Source organism: Vigna unguiculata, chromosome 3 (genome assembly GCF_037176805.1).
Source record: "Vigna unguiculata cultivar grain cowpea cultivar isolate G323 ecotype 2 chromosome 3, ASM3717680v1, whole genome shotgun sequence".
Classification (NCBI taxonomy): Eukaryota; Viridiplantae; Streptophyta; class Magnoliopsida; order Fabales; family Fabaceae; genus Vigna; species Vigna unguiculata.
The window spans coordinates 2,900,015-2,912,259 of record NC_140794.1 but is presented as its reverse complement, the minus strand read 5'-3'; the positions used below and the strand labels follow the sequence as shown (position 1 = coordinate 2,912,259).

The following is a 12,245-nucleotide window of genomic DNA, read 5'->3' as shown; positions in this document are numbered from 1 at the left end:
GTAACCAATTTTAGTGATTAAAAGTTGTTAGTCACTGTAGTGACCAATTTATATATTAATTTTAAAAATTAAAATTTATTGGTTACTAAAATAGTCACTAATATAAATAAAAAATTATAATTGGTCACTAAATTTGTCACTAATTAATTAGAGAACAATTTAGTAACTAAATTATTTTGGTAGCCGAAACTTAGGTAGCTAATTTTTAGTAACCAATTTTCTTTGGTAGCCAAAACTATAATAGCTAATTTTAAAAACCAATTTAGTGACCAATTATAATTTTTTATTCATAATAGTAACTATTTTAGTAACCAATAATTTTTTTATTTTGTAAACTTGTATCTAAATTAGTAATTATAGTAATTAACAACTTTTGATCACTAAAATTGGTTACTATGAAGCATTTTCTTGTAGTGTAATCTTTGTAATTTTGGTTTCCGTAATGTTAATAATTGTTTGAGAATCAATGTTTTACTAAAACTAATTATTTTTATTATTATTTTCGTTTTGTTCTTTGTTTTCATCTTGTTGTTATAAATATCAGTCTTTTTGTTTTTCTGCTGGATCTTTCATAATTATATATCTCTGTTTTTCTTTTCAATCTTGAAAAAAAAAGTTTGAAAGTGCATTTTTTTTTCTTTTTCATTACGTTCTAGAGGGTTCGATGAATTAACAACAAAAATTCTCACCTGTTAAAGACGATAATTTTCATTAGCTTTTAATTATTTGATAAAGAAATTTTCCAATATCGAAAGAGAAAAAGTTCGGCAGGATGTAACAAACCTAAAATTAAGATTCAAATTAAATAGAGGTGGGACAAATGATAGCTACTCAAGAAAATAACTTTTATATTTTCTCTGTGAGAAAATTTATAATTGTTCCGTACAACTTTAGATTTCATTTGTATCTTTTCTTTCTGAACATCGTTTTTAATTTTAATATATTTGGCGATAGTTATTGATTTGTTTTGTATTCAACATCGACAAAAAGCACAACAATACTTAATTTTGACTTTAAAATTATGATATTGGTATTCGATTTCAGTTTGATAAATTTATTTTTTAATTTTAATTGAAGTTATGTTAATTTAATACGATTTCATATTTCCGTATACTGTGATATATATTGAAATTGTATTTTTTTTAATTTTAATTAAAATCGTGTTAATTTAGTACGATTTTAAAATTACATATTTTGTGAAGTCAAAATTGAATTGTCTGAGTACTTTTGTTTCTAAATTTCGTTGACAATTTTTTTAGTTGGAGCTTATGAAATCTCAAATCATGGTCTTGACTGATATAGATGTATAAAAAAGTTACTATAATTAAGGAAAAAAACAATTTTATAAAATTAATAAAATAGAGGTGAATATTTAACTTTTCATTATATTGAAACTTGACGTAATAAAAGTTGGTAGTACAATGAGATAAATAATTGTTGACAAGATTTGTGAGAATTTTTTACTAAGGGTAGGTATAGGTTGTTTTGGGGAAAACATAGTGTAATATGAAAGGTAAAATGTGCATGTCCTACCAAAATCCCAGTGCCCATAAAGTAGGACAATTTGCCATGATCCAATTGATGCATCACACCATGAAAACACTGAACTCGTAATCAAACACTTGCATATGCACAAGTCATTGGTGTGTGTCTTCCCCACACCACAGGGTAACTTCTGGCCCTCCTTTAACCAAACTAACTTACAAACACTACAGTCTCACCACCGCAAACCCAATTCAACATAAAAAAATGTTAGAGTCGTATTAATTAGAGATAAAGTCAATTTATAATATATAAGTGGATATAATTTTCATTTTATAAATCGATTTTATAAGATTGAATTAAGTTTAAACTCATTTCTAACATGATGTCAGAGTCAAATTAATATAAAAAAATATTCTTACAAGTTGATTTTGTAGGATTGAAATAGACTTAAATTTACTTATAACGGAATTCACCCTAATTATTAAATATTCTCTCTTCCACATACAACTAAAGAAAAATATTTTGAACCTTTGTTTAATGAATGGTTTTGGGTCTTTATGCATTTAATAATTCTGAATGGGTAAATTAACTAATTTTTATATGCACCGTATGGGAAAGCAAAGTTGTTTCGATGTTGTTGGTTTTGCAAGAGTCGTAATGGGGAATTGAATTGATCCACATTCCTTGACGACCAACCGTTTTTGTGGATAATGACCTGTGTATTAAGGCTGTGTTACGATACCCATCGAAGAGGACAGAGGTGGTTTAGACTTTAACGTTGGCTGTTGGAGGAAAAAGACAACCATAATTTGGATCGCTTTTTCTCCTTATCTTGTTTTCTTTACATCACCATTCACAACACAATTACCGTACTCCATCATTCGCCACCAACGCCTTCCGAGCGTGGAAAGCTAACAGTGTTCCGCATAATAAACACAGATGTTATATTTCATTAAATTGTATGTATATATTTTTTAAATATAAATGATATTATATTAGTAGATGATAATAATATAATGTTATTAAATTAATATATAAAATAAATTTATATTTATTAAATATAAAATAAAATGAATAAAGAAAATAATGATCGATGAATAGAAAAAAAGATAAATAATTTTATAAAAAATAGATAAAAGTAACCGATAATTTAAAAAAATTTAATAAATAATTATATTATAAAGGGTATAATTGGTATTATGAAATAGGAATACAAAAAAGAGATCCTTCTTTATGTATTGTTATATATATATATAAGTGTAAGTTAATTTCAATGTATATAAAATTTAGATTTAGTTATTTTATTGGTTCTTTTTCTTCTCAAAAATATTAAATTGGTCTTTTCAGTTTTTTTAAATTTTAATTTGGTTCTAATTTTTAGAAAATTGATTTAATTTGATCATTTTTCTTAATTTTTTTGATTTTGTTTTAATAAATTTAACAAAAAGGATCACATTTCATCAATTTTTTAAAAATTAAAACAAAAAAATATTGAAAAATCAATATTTTTGAACCAAAACAAAACCAAAAGAATAATTAAATCTAAAATTTATCTTAATCCCTTTTATCAATTATTTAAATATAAACTTTAATATATATTTTATTATTTCTATTAACTTTGAACTCATTTTTTAAAATATTCATACAAATTATTAAATGTTTAAGAAATCATCTTTTTAGAAAAAATTACATTTCTTGAAAATAAAAACTTAAAGAAATCAACTCCGAGTCTTCTAATCTCGAAAATAAAAACTTAAAGAAATCGACTCCGAGTCTTCTGATCTAAAATTTAAAGACTTATTATTCTATTTTTATTTATGATGTTCCTTTACTATTATTTAGTTTAATAATTTTAAAATGTATTATTCACTTTTATACTAAGATTTTTGTTTTCAAAATTTAATTTTAAATTTTAAAAAAAAATTCTGTTTAATTTTATTTTCATGTTAAATATTGAACATTTAAGTTAATCATACATGCATTCTATTTTCTTATAAAAATTGAAATATTTTATTTTTAGTCTGTACTTATAATTTATGCTTAACTTAGTTTTAGTTTTTGCTTAAACACTATACTCAACTTAATAATAGTTGCTTATAGTACGAGATGCTGAATACAGACTTTATTTTTTGGGGTAAAATTTTTTTTAATATGTATTTCATACTTCTTTTTTTTCATTTTTCGTCTAAAGATACATATCTCTACTATTGTCTACAACTTCTATTTTACGTAAACTATCAGTTACTATTAAAAAGTTTTGAAAAATTCTTGTTTTTCTAAATCTCAAACTTTTCGAGATAATTTCTTGATTTTCTTTTCAATTACTTTTTTCATCACAAATTTGAATCATGTTTACTTTTAAATATTTAATTTTCACACCTTTGTTCAATGAGAGAAATTTATTACTCTTAACTAATTCTAAATCATATAACTATTCAAATAATTATTGTTAAATGAACAAATTTACTATCTACTGATTTGATTTATTTTTACCCATTATCCATGACAGTGTGAGTTAAGTTGATAATCAAAGGCAAGAATGGTTCCTTTTTCCTTGAAATTTGACTTTATAAAGAATCTGCATTATTTAAAAAGTCTGGTTCAGTTTTGTTGACTTCGTAGTCATATATATATATATATATATATATATATATATATATATATATATATATATATTAACTTACATGTCATAACCTAATTATTTTATTTATTTTAAAATATTATTATTAGTTATTGTAATTCCATGTTTAATGAAGGTTGGATGTTATTTTAATAGTTTGTTACCGTATTCACAAATTCTCTCTTATTATTAGTGTATACATAGACGTTGTCGCGCATATGTGTATGCATTTTTAAATATACGTGATATTATAATGATATTATAGTAGTAAATGATGATAATGTAATGTTATTAAGTTAATATATAAAATAAAATTGTATTTATTAAAAATAAAGTGAAATATATAAGAAAAGATAAGAAAATAATTGTTGATAAATAGAAAAAAAGAAAAGAGTAAAAATAGATAATTTTATAAAAAAATTTGTAAAAGTAACAGTCAACTTTTATAAATTTAATAAAAATTATATTTTAAAGAATAAATTTGATATTTTAAAATGTAAACACAAAAGAGAAAACCTCTTTATATATCGTTATAAATGTTTTTCTTTTATAAATTCAACCACAATCTATCATTGTTATATGAATAGTTTCTCGGAGAGTTGCAAATTAAGACTGAGAGTGGCCCAGTGGGTCATCTTTTAAAACACATGATTAACTATAATTGATAAATTAATTCCCAAATATATAACAACATACTCCTTTAAAAATATCACCATTATGATCAAAGCTTGGAAAGAATTTGTATAAGATGCATTATTGATGATGAGATAGTACATTGTGTAGAATACTATAATGTTTTAAGATTGATAATAAAAAAGATGAATACAGTAGAAGAATACAGTAGAAATAATAGATATGGATAAGATATGCTCATATGTTTTTTTCAGAAATAAATAAATTACAAAAAAGCATTAAACAGAAACAAAATTGTTTATGCAATTGTAGAAAATGATTACTGGATTTTTGGGGCAGTTGTAAAAGTCGTTTTTCGCGTTGGACCATTGACAACATCAACTGTTTGTCGTTATTGTAAAAGGATCAATGATCATTCCACCACTCACCAGCCACTTAAACCTGCTACTCATTGCACCCACCTTCCCCTTATTCTTCTCCTAAGATAATGTAAATTAATTAGTATATCTAGTTTAAGGTCTTTTATGGAGTAATTCTATGATTATACACTAGAGTTTCTAATGATAACCTAATTAATGGGTTATTTTATTACATTTTTATAACATAAAATTATCACACATGCAAGTTTATTCTCCAAAGTAAAATGCAAATAATGAATTGGTCCTACTTCAAGGTCTTTATATCGTTTTGTATGATTATACAATCGATTTGCTAATAGACATCTAATGATTAATATTGTACACTCGAATTGTTAGTAGTTACAGTAATTGGGTTTATTTTTCATGTGTAATGTAAAGATTTGTGTGTATATTATTAATTAATTAGAAAAAAACTTATATACTATTTGTAAAACATGTAGTATATATAAAAACTAACAAACATACCACATGATATTTTATACGATCGTATACAACTTTTTTTTTTCGCTTCATTTAACATTATAATTTATTTTGAATAGGTAATTTAAACTTAGTAAATTTTGTTTTTGTTATGAAGTATTTCAATTACGACTAAATTTAAAAAATTATTTGAATACTAAGTAATTGTTGAAAGTTAGCAAAATATCAATATTAAAATTATTTTTAATCTACTGCAGTTTGTTGGTTTGACTCACTTGAAGATATTTTGTTCTTTTAATTTATTTTATATATTTATTACAATACAATCAAAGTAGTTTGATTATATTAATTTTCTTATAACAACTTATTTTATCAAATATTATTATAAATATACTAGTCAAAAATTAAAATATCACTTAAACAAACAAATTAAATAAACCTCTACACTATTCAAATGTTATTAAACAATATTTTACTATTTAAAAAGATTAAATATAAGATTATATAATTGAAAGCAATAAATAGTTATAACAAAACACTTATGAAAAAAATGGTGAAATTTTTTAAAGGATGTTGTTAAATGAAAAAGTATTTAAATCTAATAAAACAGTTAAATAAAATGGTAAAATAATAGTTTAATTAAAAAAATGGTTATTTATTAAGAAGTAAAATTGAAAATAAAAATGTGGACACCAAAATAGGTTGACTACAAATACTTAAGTAAAATTTATTTTATATATATTTACAATAAAATCAAAATGGTTTGACTACATTATTTTTCTTATACCAATCTATTTTATCAAATATTATTATAATATACTAGTTGAAAATTAAAGTATCAATTTAAATAATTTAAATAAACAAATAAAATAAACTTTTATACCATTCAAATATTATTAAATAATATTTTAATATTTAAAAAATCAAAAAATCAAATTATATAATTAAAAGTATTAAATAATTATAAAAAAACTTATGAAAAAATTGGTGAATTTTTTTCAAAGATTGTTGTTAGATGAAAAACATGGTTAAATATAATAGAACAGGTACTTAAAAGATAAAATGGTAAAATAATTTTTTATTTTTAAATAAAAATTATTTATTAAAAGATAAAATTGAAAATAAAAGTATAAACACCTAAATAAAAAAATGCTTTTATACATAAGTTTAGATATAATAAAGTATTTAGTCATAGTTTAAAAGAAAAAAATGTTTATATATATAATTAAAACTATTAAATAGCTAAAGTCGCACTCTCAGAATTAATGATTTGACCAGCCATTTTGCAATCACAAAATAGGAATAGAAGTTTTCAAATTAAAAAAAAAAAATTAAGATGATATTTAACATGTTTTATTATAGTTATATAATTCACATGTTTGTAAAATTGTAAAATTAATACTAAGTTTTAGTTGTATTTTAAACAATAAATCACTGTAGACTAAAATAAAAGAAGTCAAACAGATTATGAACTGATTTTTGAAAATATAGACTTAATTTATTAATAAAATTCTTAGTATTATATTACATCAATAAATTATTAATTAATATTTATAATATTTAAGATCCATTGACTAGACTAATGGTATAAGGACACATTAATTCTACTAAAATAAAATAGACAATCAAATGTGAAAAATGGTTAAGAAAAAGAGCTTAACGAATGGCTTAAACTTTCAGACCCTATCACTCTGAAAAGAAAATTTTGTTACATTTTACTCAATTTTCCCTACGTTAAGATATGAACTCCAAAGTTAATTCTCTAATTAACTAAGAATCTAATAATAATCTTAAACAATTGGGACAAAAAAACCGAAGGAAATAAGAAGGGACCCACATGTCAATCTCTAATTCGTCCACGTCAGTGATCCCTATAAACCCATCTCCCCATCAACATAGGAACAGCGGTTTTCCGTTCCAACGTTAATCCTTATTCTCTCCAATCTCTCTCCGCATTCACTCTCCACTTCTTACTTAGTGCCATCGCCATTAAGCTTCGTGCGTCTCTCTGTTACTGTTTCAGACGTTCCATTTTTCCTCCCCACAGTTACACTCACCGCACCAAATAGAGCCGTTGCTGAATGCTCCTTAAAATCTACCGGTTCTCCTCCACGCACATTCTTCTACCCTTCACAAAATCGCATTTTGCTTACCCCCTCTTCGTTTTGCATTGAAAGGTGCAACTTTTAGCTTGCTAATAATCTCAGAGCACCGTGAGCATTGTTTGTTTTTTTCTTTTTTCTTTCTCAACTCTTGTGCACGTTCTCTGTGTTATTTAATTATCTTATTTGAGTTTCTAATAGCGCAGGTTCGGAAGGTTAAACTTAAAAGGGTGTTTTGTTTTGTTTTGTTTCTTTTGCGGGACAAAGAAGACATTCTTTTATCAGATCTGCAGAGAAGATAGAGTGGCTTAGAGCCAAGTGAGTTTTAATTCACCTTCCTTTATCTTCCAATAAAATTTGAATTTTCTCTGTTCGTTAGCCATCTCCTCTGAAAAGTTGCTACGGAATAAAGAGCAAAAAGATGCACTACACCTGCTAGAAGTTGAACACATATTATTACTTTTCTTTTCCTTTTTTTTAAACAGATTAAATAAATTATGTTTCCTTTTGTTAAGTTAAAAACACAACCTGCAAGCTCATTCTTTTATGCACAAGTTTCTCAGTGTCCGCTTCTACTTTCTTAGACAATCTTCTAGGAATCTGATTTCCTTTTCCAGTTTCCACACTTTTTTTTAATTTTCATTCTCTTTTTCGGGTTTCCCCTTGGTGTTAAGGGGGAAATGGTGCTTTTTTTTTTTTGTTTAAACTAACAAACCTGTGGTGATTCATTTCAGTCTATGGAGAAATAGTGTTGCATTGCTGTGTAAATAAGGTAGCAGGAGAAACTTCTCGTTCCTACTGCTGTCAGGAGTGGAAGGAAATTTTGAAATGAACTTTCTACCCATTTTCTGTTCCATTTCCCTTTTGTGTTTGGTTCTGTGGCAAGCAAATGGTGAGCCTGTTGAAGATAAGGAAGCGTTGCTTGAGTTTGTGAACAAGTTCCCTCCTTCCAGGCCTCTGAATTGGAATGAGAGTTCCCCCATGTGTGCTTCTTGGACTGGTGTGACTTGTAATGAAGACAAGTCCAGAGTAATTGCAATTAGGTTGCCAGGGGTTGGATTTCATGGCACTATTCCACCTGACACTATTAGCCGCCTCACAGCACTGCAAACTTTGAGCCTCAGATCCAATGTGATATCTGGGCATTTCCCTTCTGATTTCTCCAATCTAAAGAACTTGTCTTTCCTCTACCTCCAGTTCAACAATTTGTCTGGGCCTTTGCCTGATTTCTCGGCCTGGAAGAACCTCACTGTCGTCAATTTCTCCAACAACCATTTCAATGGCAGCATTCCTGTTTCCCTCAACATCTTGCCTCAGCTTTCTGGTTTGAACCTTGCAAACAACTCTCTTTCTGGGGAAATTCCTGACCTCAACTTGTCAAGATTGCAGGGGCTGAATCTCTCCAACAACAATTTGCACGGAGCTGTGCCCAAATCTCTGTTGAGGTTTCCCGAGTCTGCATTCTCTGGGAATAACATTTCCTTTGGAACTTTTCCCCCAGTTTCTCCGGCACCTCAACCCGCTTCTGAGCCGGCTTTGAAGGCTAGGAGGCGTAGAAGGCTCAGTGAGGCGGCGCTGTTGGGAGTGGTTGTTGCTGCTGGTGTTTTAGGCCTGGCGGCTTTTGTTTCTTTGACTTTTGTGTGCTGCTCTAGAAGAGGTGATGAAGATGAAGAAACCTTCAGTGGGAAGTTGCACAAGGGAGAAATGTCTCCTGAGAAAGCTGTCTCAAGGAACCAGGATGCAAATAATAAGCTGGTTTTCTTTGAGGGATGTAATTATGCCTTTGATTTGGAGGATTTGTTGAGGGCTTCCGCTGAGGTTCTGGGAAAGGGAACGTTTGGAACTGCCTACAAGGCAATACTAGAAGACGCTACCACGGTTGTTGTGAAGAGATTAAAGGAGGTAGCTGTTGGGAAGAAGGATTTTGAGCAGCATATGGAGATTGTAGGAAGTCTTAAGCATGAGAATGTTGTTGAGCTCAAGGCATATTATTATTCCAAAGATGAGAAACTCATGGTATATGATTATCACAGTCAGGGGAGCATAGCTTCCATTTTGCATGGTACGTACTACTGTTTCTGCAGTTTACTTATGTTCTAATTTTCAATAATGCACTTAAATCAAATGTAAGTAGAGATATGTATAGTCAAATTCACCAATTTAGATGAGCAAAATTCGTCTTAAAAATGGATGTTTTGACTATTGAAATTGCTTCTGTACATGTTCACATTTCTGGCTTAGTTGTAGTCACTGACAAGCATGTCTAAATATGAAGTCTTCTTACACTTTCGAAAAACTTCATTGGCCTTCCTCCAATGAATTTGACTAATCCAAATTGAAGACTGTTGTAAAGTGAGAAAGTAAAGCATTTCCATGGTTTTAAATTAAAGTATTTGGTAGAAACGAGTCTCTTGATTATTCAAATTATCAAATTGCTTCAGTTACTTGTTCATTTCTATGACTTAGTTATTGTCACTGACAAGCATGCCTGTGTGTGTAAAGTCCAAGACCGTATTCTACTTCTTATGACTAATTTAAAATAAAGATTGTAAAGTGAGAAAGTAGGGTATTTTCATTGTTTTAAATTAAAGTACATTGAAAAGTTAACTCATTTGAAATTATCAGTGAATACAACTTTACATCCTTTTACGTCTTCTGTCAATAAGCACACATAATTTTACTTTAAAGGAATTAGCTTCTCTTTCTCCACATTAAACTTTGAGCATATACTTCCATGTAAAATCAATTATTCTTTCTGTAAATTTCAGCCAAGAGAGGAGAGGAGAGGGTGGCTTTAGATTGGGATACAAGGTTGAAAATAGCCTTAGGTGCTGCAAGAGGCATTGCTCGTATCCATGTTGAGAACGGTGGGAAGCTGGTACACGGCAACATCAAATCCTCAAACATCTTTCTTAACACCAAACATTATGGATGTGTGTCTGACCTTGGTCTGGCAACCATATCAAGCTCACTGGCCTTACCAATATCACGAGCCGCCGGTTACCGGGCACCGGAAGTGACAGACACGAGAAAAGCAGCACAGCCCTCAGATGTTTACAGTTTTGGTGTGGTGGTGCTAGAGCTTCTGACTGGGAAATCCCCTATCCACACTACTGGTGGTGATGAGATTATCCACCTTGTGAGGTGGGTTCATTCAGTTGTGCGTGAGGAATGGACCGCTGAAGTGTTTGACCTGGAGCTGATGAGATATCCAAACATAGAAGAAGAGATGGTGGAAATGTTGCAGATAGCCATGTCGTGTGTGGTGAGGATGCCTGATCAAAGGCCTAAGATGTCTGAAGTTGTGAAGATGATAGAGAATGTGAGGCAGATTGATGCAGACCAAGCTGAACAACTTAAATTGTCTCAACGTGACAGTGGTAACTCTCCTTCCACTACTACCTCGTACTTCCCCAGAGGAAGTGAATGAAAGAAAGGTGTCACCTTTTCACCTTTGTTTGATTTCAGTGTATCTTGTCCATTTTTAGAGCTTGGTTATTATTTTTTTCTGATATTTGAGTTGCCTGAGTTGGTTAATTATTAACTGATTTGACCCTGGTAGAAGGAAGTACCATGCCCTGGTATAGCAAAGAAGTGGTCATAATGTGAAGCATTCCTTTTGTGTGTGTGAACTGAGACAGTCTTTACTAAGAAGGTGTACCTGTGTCCCTGTCCCTGTAACTGTTGTTTTTCCCTTGCAAGAGGTCTCTAACAACTATTACCTCTGTTCTTTTATTACATAGGAATTTTTTCAGATATTTACTTCATCATTTTCATAAGATTCTCTCAACTGTATTGAATTATTTTTCTTTTTCTGATCAATCCAAGCCTAATATCAGAAAAACTAAAACACTATAATGGCGTTGACAATACATAAGATTAGTAGAGGAATTTAAATTTTGAAAAAAATACCGTATTTAAGAATTTTAAATGTTAAAAGATATATATTATAAATCATAAATAAATATTATAAATTTTATGTAAATTGATAAAATAGTGATTTGGATTACACTTCGGCTTCTTATATTAAGGATAGTTTTTTAATTTATGTCTTATTCCTGAATCACGTTGCATATTTTTTGGGCCCGCCTTTGTCATTATTGGGCTTCCCATCAGTCGAGACAGAGAAAACAAAATAAAAACTCTTAGAAAGATTTGTAACGTGCTTTTACTTCCCGCATCCTATTAATTTCTTTGCGCATTTCCTCAAATATTTAAAATGACCATTTTACATTCTGTAAAAGTAATTTCCAGAATATATATTTTAGAAATTTTCCAAAATTTTTAGAATAAAAATTTCCAGAATGAGGCTTTTGGAAGATAATTTCTGGAATTTTTTTTTTCCAAAACATGATTTTCGAAACAAAACAAAAGTTTTGTTAAAAGCAAAATTAACTCCAAATTCCAATCACCTTAAAAGCTGACATGAATTAATTTCCTGATTCTAGAAAAGATCTCTCTTATCTAACTAAAAATTGTCACTTTAAACTTCGAAGTCATCATTAAATAAATCTAAAACAAGTATGTGAATGTTGTTGAATCAAACATGCATTCAAATTGAGTGCA

At 28.6% G+C, this 12,245-nt stretch overlaps 1 protein-coding gene across 2 annotated transcripts; it reads left to right on the top strand.

The window, feature by feature from the left end:
* Positions 1 to 7,487: 7,487 nt before the first annotated feature.
* On the top strand, positions 7,488 to 11,458 carry LOC114179301 (Leucine-rich repeat protein kinase family protein). Of its 2 annotated transcripts, none has more exons than XM_028065590.2 (4): positions 7,488 to 7,754; positions 7,886 to 7,997; positions 8,414 to 9,741; positions 10,448 to 11,458. In XM_028065590.2, the coding sequence occupies exons 3-4, from the start codon at positions 8,508 to 8,510 to the stop codon at positions 11,107 to 11,109; spliced, it is 1,896 nt and encodes a 631-aa protein (XP_027921391.1). In that variant the 5' UTR covers positions 7,488 to 7,754; positions 7,886 to 7,997; positions 8,414 to 8,507; the 3' UTR covers positions 11,110 to 11,458. The 2 variants fall into 2 exon arrangements, with proteins under 2 accessions (XP_027921391.1, XP_027921392.1); XM_028065591.2 differs by having other exon boundaries at positions 7,488 to 7,790.
* Positions 11,459 to 12,245: the final 787 nt, after the last annotated feature.